This window comes from Ammospiza nelsoni, chromosome 30 (genome assembly GCF_027579445.1).
Source record: "Ammospiza nelsoni isolate bAmmNel1 chromosome 30, bAmmNel1.pri, whole genome shotgun sequence".
Lineage (NCBI taxonomy): Eukaryota > Metazoa > Chordata > Aves > Passeriformes > Passerellidae > Ammospiza > Ammospiza nelsoni.
Window position 1 is genome coordinate 4097292 of NC_080662.1, and position 11806 is coordinate 4109097.

The 11806-nt window shown below is 53.2% G+C and overlaps 1 protein-coding gene across 1 annotated transcript; it reads left to right on the top strand.

Moving 5' to 3' along the window:
* Window positions 1-6193: 6193 nt before the first annotated feature.
* On the top strand, window positions 6194-10174 carry NKX2-6 (NK2 homeobox 6). Its single transcript, XM_059490676.1, has 2 exons — window positions 6194-6281; window positions 9648-10174. The coding sequence occupies exons 1-2, from the start codon at window positions 6194-6196 to the stop codon at window positions 10172-10174; spliced, it is 615 nt and encodes a 204-aa protein (XP_059346659.1).
* Window positions 10175-11806: the final 1632 nt, after the last annotated feature.

Here is an 11806-nt window from a genome sequence, read left to right on the forward strand (position 1 = left end):
CTCCCCGCTCATTTTCCAGCATCTCCCGGTTTTTTCCTTCCCACACCCCTCTCCCACCGCCAGAATTATCCACGAGGCTTCACCAAAAAAAATCCCGTTAAAAACAACTCCGAGCACTTTGAACCCCGCTGGATTTTATCTCCCGCGACACCGCAAAGCCCCAAAAATCAACAATTCCCCCTCGCTGCTTTTATCGGGGGCTGGAGGAGCACAGGGGGATTTTCCCACCTTTCCAACCATCGATTTTGGGGATTTGGAGGAGCAGCAAAGCTGCAGATCCCGGCTGGCCAAGCAGAGGGCACTGCTGGCTCACGATTCCAGCCCGGGCTCTGCTCTTTGGGCCCATCCCAAGGTCCTGGCACAGAAATCCCAGGAGCAGCAGCTGAGAAACCAAACCTGTGTCCCCTTCATCGCCCTGATTCCAACGGGTCCTAAAAAATCCAGGAATAGTAAGTTGAAAATTGGGAATAACACCCAGTCGAACAGAGCAGTGATGGAGAGCACTGGGCAAGTGCTGAAAATAGGAAAATTGCGGGGGGAAAGAGATAAAATGGGCACAGGAGATGAGAGCCTGGCCCAGTTTGGGGCTCATCGGGACGTCCTGACACCCAGCTCCACCCCAGAGTCACAGAGCGGGTTCCTCACAAAAATCCACTAAACTTTCCTGTTTTTATCCCATGGATTCTGAAAAGGAAGATTTTTTCTTCTTTTCCCTGCTGATGTTTATTAGAAATCCCTGGGGAGGGAATCTCCTCCCCTCATCCCCCTGCAGCTCCTTCTCACTCCCATCCCCATCCTCTCCACTTTTCCTTTTATTTTGCTGATGGAAAAGGACAGAAAGCAGCCGGGAGGAAGACGAGGATGCAGAAAACCTTTTCAAGTTGGATTTCAGCTGTACCAGAGCATCCCCAAACCCCTCGGAGGTCCCCCCAGTCCCCCGTGCGCCACCTCATTACTCCATTTATTCATTCCTAATATTCCCAGTGTCAACATTCCCATTTTTCCCTCACTCCTGACCACTCCAAACCCCAAATGCTGCAGGGCTGAAGCTCTGGGGGGGGGGTGTTGGCTGTTCTGAGAGGCAGGTTCGGGTTTCCAGCGCTTCGGATGCTCCCGCAGCTCCCGATGCATCCCAGATATCTCGAAATCCGATACCCCCGGGGCTGCGGTGCTGCGGCTGCCATGGAAACGCCCCGGTGCCATCCCAAAATGGTTTTCTCCCTGTTTCACCTAACCTGGTTAGAGAGAGGAGTAATGGCCCTGGGGAGCCGTAACCGGATCAGCCCCGCGCCGGAGGGAGCCGGGATGGAGGGGAGCGGGCCGTGGATCCTGCCGGGATTCGAGATGGATCCTGCCGGGATTCGAGATGGATCCTGTCAGGAATCTGAGATAGATCCTGCAGGGATTCGAGATGGATCCTGCCGGGAGTTCGAGATTGATCCTGCAGGGAATTCGAGATGGATCCTGCAGGGAGTTTGAGATGGATCCTGCAGGGAATTCGAGATGGATCCTGTCAGGAATCTGAGATGGATCCTGCAGGGAGTTCGAGATGGATCCTGCCGGGATTCGAGATGGATCCTGCCGGGAGTTCGAGATGGATCCTGCCGGGAATCTGAGATGGATCCTGCAGGGAGTTTGAGATGGATCCTGCTGGGAATTCGAGATGGATCCTGCAGGGAGTTTGAGACGGATCCTGTCAGGAGTCTGAGATGGATCCTGCAGGGAATTCGAGATGGATCCTGTCAGGAATCTGAGATGGATCCTGCCTGGAGTTCGAGATGGATCCTGCCGAGAGTCTGAGATGGATCCTGCCGGGAATCTGAGATGGATCCTGCAGGGATTCGAGATGGATCCTGCCGGGAGTTCGAGATGGATCCTGCTGGGAGTTTGAGATGGATCCTGCCAGGAATCTGAGATGGATCCTGCCAGGCTCTCACAGGAACTCCCTGGGGACATCCCTGTCCAGCCCAGAGCTTTGGGAAGCACTTGGGAAGGGTGTGATCCCCCCTGGGAAGGATCTGATCCCTCCTGGATGGCACTTGGGAATGGCCCGAGCCCTTTGGGAAGGGCCTGAGACCCCTGGGAAGATGCTGAGATGCCTGGGAAGGATCTGATCCTCCCTGGGAAGGATCTGAATGGCACTGGATGGCACTTGGCAATGGCCTGAGCCCCCTGGGAAGGGTCTGGTTCTCCCTGGATGGCACTTGGAAATGGCCTTGGGAAGTGCCTGAGCCCTTTGGGAAGAGCATGATCCATCCTGGGTGGCACTTGGGAATGGCCTGAGCCCCCTGAAAAGAGTCTGATCCCTCCTGGATGGCACCAGGGAAGGGCCTGATCCTCTTGGAAGGGCCTGATCCCCCCCTGGGAAGGGTCTGATCCCTCCTGGACGGCACTTGGGAATGGCCTGAGACGCCTAGGAATGGTCTGAGCCCCTTGGGAAGGGCGTAATCCCTACTGGATGGCATTTCAGAGTGTTCTGATCCCCCCTGGATGGCCCTTGGGAAAAGCCTGAAACTCCTGGGAATGGTCTGATCCCCCTTGGGAAGGGTCTGATCCCCCTTGGGAAGGGTCTGATCCTCCCTGGATGGCACTTGGGAATGAACTGAGCCCCCTGGGGAGGGCATGATTCCCCCAGATGGCACTTGGGAATGTTCTGTTCCCTCCTGGTGACACTTGGAAAGGTCTGGTCCCCCTGTGAAGGGTCTGATCCCTCCTGGATGGCACTTGGGAATGGCCTGAGACCCCTAGAAGTGATTTGAACCCCTTGGGAAGGGCATGATCCATCCTGGATGGCACTTGGGAAGGGTCTGGTCCCCCGGGGAAGGGTCTTATCCCTCCTGAGCAGCGCTTGGGAAAAGCCCTGAGATTCCTGGGATTAGCATGAGCCATTTGGGAAGGGCCTGAGCCCCTTGGGAAGGGCATGGTCCCTCCTGGATGCACTTGGGAATGTTCTGATCCCTCCTGGATGACACTTGGGAAGAGCCTGAGACCCCCGGGAATGGTCTGAGCCCCCTGGTTGGCACTTGGGAATGGCCTGAGCCCCCTGAAAAGAGTCTGATCCCTCCTGGATGGCACTTGGGAAGGGTCTGGTGTCCCTGGGAATGTTCTGATCCCTCCTGGATGACACTTGGGAAGAGTCTGAGACCCCTAGGAATGGTCTGAGCCTCTTGGGAAGGGCATGATCCCTCCTGGATGCACTTGGGAATGGTCTGATCCCCCTTGGGAAGGGTCTGGTGCCCCTGGGAAGGGTCTGATCCCTCCTGGATGGCACTTGGGAAGAGCCCGAGACCCCTGGGAATGCTCTGAGCCCCTTGGGAGAGCATGATCCATCCTGGGTGGCACTTGGGATAGTTCTGATCCCTCCTGGATGGCACTAGGGAAGGACCTGAGACCCCTGGGAAGGGGATGATCCCCCCTAGCAGGGCCTGAGCCCCTTGGGAAGGGGATGATCCATCCTGGGTGGCACTTGGGAATGGTCTGAGTCCCCTTGGGAAGGGTCTGAGCCCCCTGGGAATGCTCTGATCCCCCCTGGGTGGCACTTGGGAAGGGTCTGGTGTCCCTGGGAAGGGTCTGATCCTCCTTGGATGGCACTTGGGAATGGTCTGATCCTCTTGGGACGGGTCTGGATGGCACGGGATGACCCTTGATGGCACTGGATCCCTCCTGGATGGCACTTGGGACGGGTCTGAGCCCCTTGGGAAGCGCCTGAATCCTTTGGGAAGGCTCTGATCCCTCCTGGATGCCGCTGGGAAAACCCCACAAAGGCTGCAGGAAGGCTCAGCAGCAGGTTTTGGCCTGCGAGGTGATTTAGGAGCCTCATCCAAGCCCCTGGGTGCAGCAGAGGCCACCAGCCAGCGAGGGAGGGCTGGATGTGCCCTGTGGGATGCACACGGAGAGGGGACGGGGCGGCCACACGGCCCCAGAGCCATCCCGGGACACCGATCGGGGCTGAAAATCCATTTGCCATCCCCGAGCCCAGCGGTGCCGAGAGCCAAACCCCGCCCGCCCATTAACCCCGGAGCCGGCAGGGCCGGGTGAAGCCGCTTCCCCCAGGTCCTTGCTGCTCGTCTGGATCCCAGCCAGGCGTTTCAGCTCAGCGCCGAGGTGTAAAACGAGCCCTGTCCGCTCGCAGCCCCAAACAAAGCGGCCAGAGCCGGCCATGGATCCCCGGGCACCGGGAAAGGGCTGGGGAGGCGTTTGGAGCAAGGGAAACTGAGGCAGGGCTGGCACCGCGGGGAGGATTCAGTCTGAGGAGGGGCTGGGGCAAGGAGCTGCAGCCTCGTTCTTCTGTGGGAATGGGAATTTTGGGGGTGGGCTGCCAGTATAATGACAAAAAAATGGCAAAAAATGGCCCAAAATTTACCAAAAACGGCAACAAAAAAAAAATGGGGGAAGGGAAGGGAAGGGAAGGGAAGGGAAGGGAAGGGAAGGGAAGGGAAGGGAAGGGAAGGGAAGGGAAGGGAAGGGAAGGGAAGGGAAGGGAAGGGGAAGGGAAGGAAGGGAAGGGAAGGGAAGGGAAGGGAAGGGAAGGGAAGGGAAAGGGGAAGGGAAGGGAAGGGAAGGGAAGGGAAGGGAAGGGAAGGGAAGGGAAGGGAGGAAGGGAAGGGAAGGGAAGGGAAGGGAAGGGAAGGGAAGGGAAGGGGAAGGAAGGGAAGGGAAGGGAAGGGAAGGGAAGGGAAGGGAAGGGAAGGGAAGGGAAGGGGGAAGGGAAGGGAAGGGAAGGGAAGGGAAGGGAAGGGAAGGGAAGGAAGGAAAGGAAAGGAAAGGAAAGGAAAGGAAAGGAAAGGAAAGGAAAGGAAAGGAAAGGAAAGGAAAGGAAAGGAAAGGAAAGGAAAGGAAAGGAAAGGAAAGGAAAGGAAAGGAAAGGAAAGGAAAGGAAAGGAAAGGAAAGGAAAGGAAAGGAAAGGAAAGGAAAGGAAAGGAAAGGAAAGGAAAGGAAAGGAAAGGAAAGGAAAGGAAAGGAAAGGAAAGGAAAGGGAAAGGAAAGGAAAGGGAAAAGGAAAGGAAAGGGAAAAGGAAAGGGAAAAGGAAAGGAAAGGGAAAAGGAAAGGAAAGGGAAAAGGAAAGGAAAAAGGAATCTCAGAGGAGAGTGTAAGAGGAAAGAAATCACTGAGCGGGGCCTGGGCTTCCCCCACCAGAGGGATTCAGGAGATGCTGAGCCCTGAGCCTGAGAAGCTGGGGAGGTGAGCTCGGTGATTCCCGTGGTGTGTCCAGCCAAAATTCCCACTTTAGACTGGAAAATGGGAATCGTGGAATCTCAGAAAGGCCGGGAAATCCCTCAGACAGGACCCCACGAGCAGGGATGTGAAAGCACCCGCAGCCAAACCCAGGGCTGGGAACGAGCCCGGCCGTTCCCCAGGGATCAGAACAGACCCGTGGGGGGCTCCGAGCCCTTTTCCCCCCCCCATCCCCTGGATTTATTTTCCCTCCTGCCGCAGCCTCTCCCTTCCCTGCCCGCTCGGGGCCGTTTATTTATCCACCCTCCCCTCGGGGCCGCTCTCCCTGGGGCGGGGGCACCGGCCCAGCCCGGCCCGGCTCTGTCAGGGCTGTCAGCGCACACCCGCCCCGAGCCCGGCTGGAATTTTAATTGCAATCGCCGCTCCCTGGGCTCAGATAAGGCGCAGCATCACCCCCGGCCCGAGGGGACCCCCTCGCTGTCCCACGGGGCACCAGACCCGAATCCATGGAGCACCCTGACCCCTGTCCATGCCCTGATAAGGCTCTGCCGGTGCGACAAACTGGGACAAACTGGGAGGAGCTGGGGCTGTCCCACGTCCCTGCGGCAGCGTCCCCTCCCCTCCCGCAGGAGCTTGGTGGTCTGCGCTCCTTATCAGCGCTTATCTGCCGCAGCCGCTCGCTAATGTGACCTTAATGGAGCTCAAATGGACTCGATTTGTTTTATTGCGGCTCAGCGCAGAGCCCGGCACCCCCTGCCCCCCTCCCTCCCTCCCTCCCTCGGCTGCCTTGTTTTGGAAACACGCAGGGAAGGGAAGGGAAGGGGCTGCTCCTTCCTCGGGCTCAGGGGGCAGCCGGAGCCCCCCGGATGGCAGGGGGGGGACCCCCGGCACTGTCCCTGCTCCCCCTGATCCTTCTCCTTGCTCCCCTTCTCCTGCTCCTCCTGCGCCCCCGAGCCGCACTGACCCCCCGAGCCGGGAGCGGGGCTGGCAGTGCCCGGTGCCCGCCGTGCCCGGAGATGCTGCCCACGCCCTTCTCGGTGCGGGACATCCTCAAGCTGGAGGCTCCCGGCGCTCCCCGAGCCGCGCAGGACGAGCCGCGGCCGCGTGAGTGCCCGCGGGACGGGACGGGACGGGACGGGGGAAGCGCCGGGGGGACCCCGCGGAGCCGCTGCCGTTCCCCGAGGGCAGCGCTGCATCCTCGCACCCTCCAGCCCCGCTGCTTCCCCTTTATCCTCCCTTTTCCCTTTATTCCTCTGGTTTTTACCCCCTGGTTTTTGGGTTGTTTTTTTTTTTTTTTGTTTGTTTGGTTTTTTTGGGGGTTTTTTTTTTTGGGGGGTTTTTTTTTTTTTTTGTTTGTTTTGTTTTGTTTTCTTTGTTTGTTGTTGGTTTGGTTTGGTTTTTTTTGTTTTGGGGGTTTTTTTGGGGGGGTTTTTTGTTTGGTTTTTTTTTTTTTTTTACGGTTGTTTGGGGCATTTTCCGGCATGCCGGTGCGCCCTCCGCGCATCCCCCGCGCATCCCCGCAGCTCCGTGTGCGCTCAGGGAAGCGGGACGTCCGTGGGTGGATGGAGCTTGGGGTTGGGGCTGGATTTGGGATTTTCAGGGGTTTTTTCCTGCCCGATGTCACCCCCGTGCCGCGCTCCGTGAGTTGGTCCCGCTGGGGACACGCCCGGCCCGGGAGCGCAGAGCAGCCCCGAGAGGGATCGGGGCTGTCCCGCTTCTCCCCGCAGCTAAAATCCCAAAAATCCCAAAATTTCCTCTGCTCGTGTTCCCTGAACAGGTGGGGAAACCAGTGGGGACAGAGCGGGAGCACCGGGCAGACCGGGAGGGGGGCCCGGGAAGGATTCTGTCCCCTCCACACCTTCCAGAGCTTTCCAGCACCCCCTGGAAATCCCAAATTCCTTCCCAGGGCATCCCAGAGCATCCCGGCCGGAGCTGGACCCGATCCCGGCCGCTCCTCTGCCGCACAAATTCCTAAAAAAAATAAATCAGAAATCCCCCAAAACAGCATCTCCTCTCAGATTTAAGGATTTCTCTCCCCTCCGCTCCCAGCTCCTTCGGGGGATTTTGTTTTGCCGAAATTCGGAGAAATGTGGGATTCTCCTTTCCTGGGCTGGGTGCAGGGATGGTGGGAAAGGGGATTTGGGGTCTGGAACGCTCGAATCGCGGTGTGCCCCCCCCTCGGACAACGGCGGCAACCCCAAAACATCCGAGGCGTCATTAGGAGGGGGGAAAAGGAGATTTTGTCCAGAATTCGTCTAACACCTTAATAAATTTCCTTTTTTTAAAATTTAAAAATTTTAAAAGGGAGGGGGGAATTTTATCGAGTTCTCATTAAATACCACAGGAAAATTCATATTAAATTTGCCAACTAAATTTACCAAACAGCTTAATAAAAAAAATTTTAAAAATAGAAAAAGGGGGTGGGAGGAAATTAGGAAATTTTATCCAGAATTCGTGGAACACCTTAATAAAAAATAATAAAAAAATTTTAAAAGGGAGGGGGGAATTTTATCGAGTTCTCATTAAATACCACAGGAAAATTCATATTAAATTTACCAACTAAATTTACCAAAGGATTACCAAACCGCTTAATAAAAAAAATTTTAAAAATAAGAAAAAAAAAAAAGGGAGGGGGAAAAATTAGGAAATTTTATCTAGAATTCGTGGAACACCTTAATAAAAAATAATAAAAAAATTTTAAAAGGGAGGGGGGAATTTTATCGAGTTCTCATTAAATACCACAGGAAAATTCATATTAAATTTACCAACTAAATTTACCAAACAACTTAATAAAAAAAAAATTAAAAATAGAAAAAGGGGGTGGGAGGAAATTAGGAAATTTTATCCAGAATTCGTGTAACACCTTAATAAAAAATAATAAAAAAATTTTAAAAGGGAGGGGGGAATTTTATCGAGTTCTCAATAAATACCACAGGAAAATTCATATAAAATTTACCAACTAAATTTACCAAACCGCTTAATAAAAAAATTTTAAAAATAAGAAAAAAAAAAAAAAGGGAGGGGGAAAAATTAGGAAATTTTATCTAGAATTCGTGGAACACCTTAATAAAAAATAATAAAAAAATTTTAAAAGGGAGGGGGGAATTTTATCGAGTTCTCATTAAATACCACAGGAAAATTCATATTAAATTTGCCAACTAAATTTACCAAACAACTTAATAAAAAAAAATTAAAAATAGAAAAAGGGGGTGGGAGGAAATTAGGAAATTTTATCCAGAATTCGTGTAACACCTTAATAAAAAATAATAAAAAAATTTTAAAAGGGAGGGAGGACTTTTATCGAGTTCTCAATAAATACCACAGGAAAATTCATATAAAATTTACCAACTAAATTTACCAAACCGCTTAATAAAAAAATTTTTAAAAATAAGAAAAAAAAAAAGGGAGGGGGAAAAATTAGGAAATTTTATCTAGAATTCGTGGAACACCTTAATAAAAAATAAAAATAATTTTAAAATTTTAAAAGGGGAGGGGGGAATTTTATTGAGTTCTCAATAAATATCGAGGGAAAATTCATATTAAATTTACCAACTAAATTTACCAAACAGCTTAATTAAAAACATTTTAAAAATAGAAAAAGGGGGTGGGAGGAAATTAGGAAATTTTATCCAGAATTCGTGTAACACCTTAATAAAATATAATAAAAAAAATTTAAAAGGGAGGGGGGAATTTTATTGAGTTCTCAATGAATATCACAGGAAAATTCATATTAAATTTACCAACTAAATTTACCAAACAGCTTAATAAAAAAAAAACTTAAAAATAGAAAAAGGGGGTGGGTGGGGAAATTAGGAAATTTTATCCAGAATTCGTGTAACAATTTACACGAATATTAAATATAATATTAAAATATAAAAATATATATAATATATAATATTAAAATTAATATATATATAATATATATAATATATATTATATATATGTATAATATATAATATATATATTATATATATAATATCTATATATTATATATATTATATATATTATATATATTATATATATATAATATATAATATATATTATATATATAATAATATATATTATATATAAAATATATATATAATATATATAATATATATTAAAATTAAAATATACATAATATATAATATTAAAATATTAAAATATAATCTTTTTATTATATTTTATTATATTAATAAAATATAATAAAAATAAAATATAATAGAAAATATAATAAAAATAAAAATAATAAAAATATAATAAAAATATAATAAAAAAATTTAAAAGGGAGGGGGGAATTTTATTGAGTTCTCAATGAATATCACAGGAAAATTCATATTAAATTTAGCAAGCGTCAACCTTTACTTCATGAACCGTCAGCCCTCCTCCACCCTATTCCCACGGGATGCCATTCCCCGCTTCATCCCTCCCTCCGGCCGGGAACGGAGCCGGATTTGGGGCTGATTTTGCTTTGTTCCCCCCCCGCCGCAGGGAAATCGCTGCTCGCCGCGAGCTTCGAGGCCGATGCGGAGCCGGGGGAGCCCCGAGAGGCGCCGGGGCGGCGGCGGCGGCCGCGCGTTCTGTTCTCGCAGGCGCAGGTGCTGGAGCTGGAGCGGCGCTTCCAGCGGCAGAAATACCTGTCCGGGCCCGAGCGGGAGCAGCTGGCGCTGCTGCTGCAGCTCAGCCCCACGCAGGTGAAGATCTGGTTCCAGAACCGGCGCTACAAGAGCAAGCGGCAGCGGCGGGAGCGGTGCCCGCAGCCGGCGGTGCCCGCGGTGCCCCCGCGCACGGTGCCGGTGCCGGTGCTGGTGCGGGACGGCGAACGCTGCCCGGGGGGCTCCCGGCCCTCCCCGGCTCCCTGGGGAGCTCCCGGGCCGTTCTCCTGCGGCTCCTGCCCCGGGGGCGGCGCTTGGTGCGGGTTCCCCGCGGTGCCACCCGGTGCCACCCCCGGCGGTGCCCAGCGCCAGCGCCAGCGCCCGGCCGTGCCCGCGGGGATCGGCAGCGGGAGCCGGGGATAGCGGGGACGGGCACCGGGATGGGCACCGGGACGGGCACAGGGATGGGCACCGGGATGGGCACCGGGACAGGCACCGGGATGGGCACAGGGATGGACACAGGGACGGGCACCGGGACGGGCACCGGGATGGGCACAGGGACGGGCACCAGGACGGGCACCGGGATGGGCACAGGGATGGGCACCGGGATGGGCACAGGGACAGGCACCGGGATGGGCACAGGGACGGGCACCGGGACGGGCACAGGGATGGGCACCGGGACAGGCACAGGGATGGGCACCGAGACGGGCACCGGGATGGGCACAGGGACAGGCACAGGGATGGGCACCGGGATGGGCACCGGGATGGGCACAGGGATGGGCACCGGGATGGGCACCAGGGTGGGCACCAGGACAGGCACCGTGGCGGGCACCGGGACAGGCACAGGGATGGGCACAGGGATGGGCACCGGGGTGGGCACAGGGATGGGCACCGGGGTGGGCACCGGGATGGGCACAGGGATGGGCACCGGGACAGGCACCGGGACAGGCACCGGGATGGGCACAGGGATGGGCACCGGGATGGGCACCAGGGCGGGCACCAGGACAGGCACCGTGGCGGGCACCGGGACAGGCACAGGGATGGGCACAGGGATGGGCACTGGGATGGGCACTGGGATGGGCACAGGGATGGGCACCGGGGCGGGCACTGGGATGGGCACAGGGATGGGCACAGGGATGGGCACCGGGACAGGCACAGGGATGGGCACCGGTACGGGCACCGGGGCAGGCACTGGGACAGGCACAGGGATGGGCACCGGGGCGGGCACCGGGATGGGCACAGGGATGGGCACCGGTACGGGCACCGGGGCAGGCACTGGGACAGGCACAGGGATGGGCACTGGGACGGGCACCAGGATGGGCACAGGGATGGGCACTGGGATGGGCACTGGGATGGGCACCGGGGCGGGCACCGGGACAGCGCCCCGTGCTCCAGAGCCCAGCCCGGTCAGGCAGCGGGCACAGCCAAGGCATTCCTGCCGGCCCAGAGGGTTTCGGCACCCAACCCCAAAGGGTTTCAGCAGCCGCATCCGGAGGATTCCGCCAGTCCCAAGGATGGCACATCCAGGTCCGGAGGATTCCTGCCAGCCCAAAAGGATTTCAGCATCCAAATCCAGATTTCTGCTAGCTCCAAGGATTTCAGCGGCCAAATCCAAAGGATTCCCGCCAGCCCAAAGGATCTCAGCCACATCCAAAAGATTTCTCACATCCCAAAGGATTTCAGCAGCCAAATCCAAAAGATTCCTGCCAGGCCCAAAGACTTCAGCAGCCACATCCAGAGGATTCCTGCCACCCCAAAGGATTTCAGCAGCCAGATCCAAAGGATTCCTATTATTGATAATATTTAATGTTTTGTGTTCCTGTAATGTCTAGATTTATTTTTGAAATCCCAAAGGATTTCAGCAACCAGATCCAAAGGATTTCAGCAGCCAGATCCAAAGGATTCCTATTATTGACAATATTTAATGCTTTGTGTTCCTGTAATTTCTAGATTAATTTTTGAAATCCCAAAGGATTTCAGCATCCAAATCCAGAGGATTCCTGCCTGCCCAGAGGATTTCAGCAGCCAAATCCAAAGATTTCTATCAGCCCAAAA

What these genes read in the sequence shown, in the direction of transcription:
- NKX2-6 (XM_059490676.1), top strand. Translation starts at nt 6,194, where the DNA reads ATGCTGCCCACGCCCTTCTCGGTGCGGGACATCCTCAAGCTGGAGGCT. An exon ending in GCAGGACGAGCCGCGGCCGC is followed by an intron (nt 6,282 to 9,647) that starts GTGAGTGCCCGC and finishes CCCCCGCCGCAG; the next exon opens with GGAAATCGCTGCTCGCCGCG.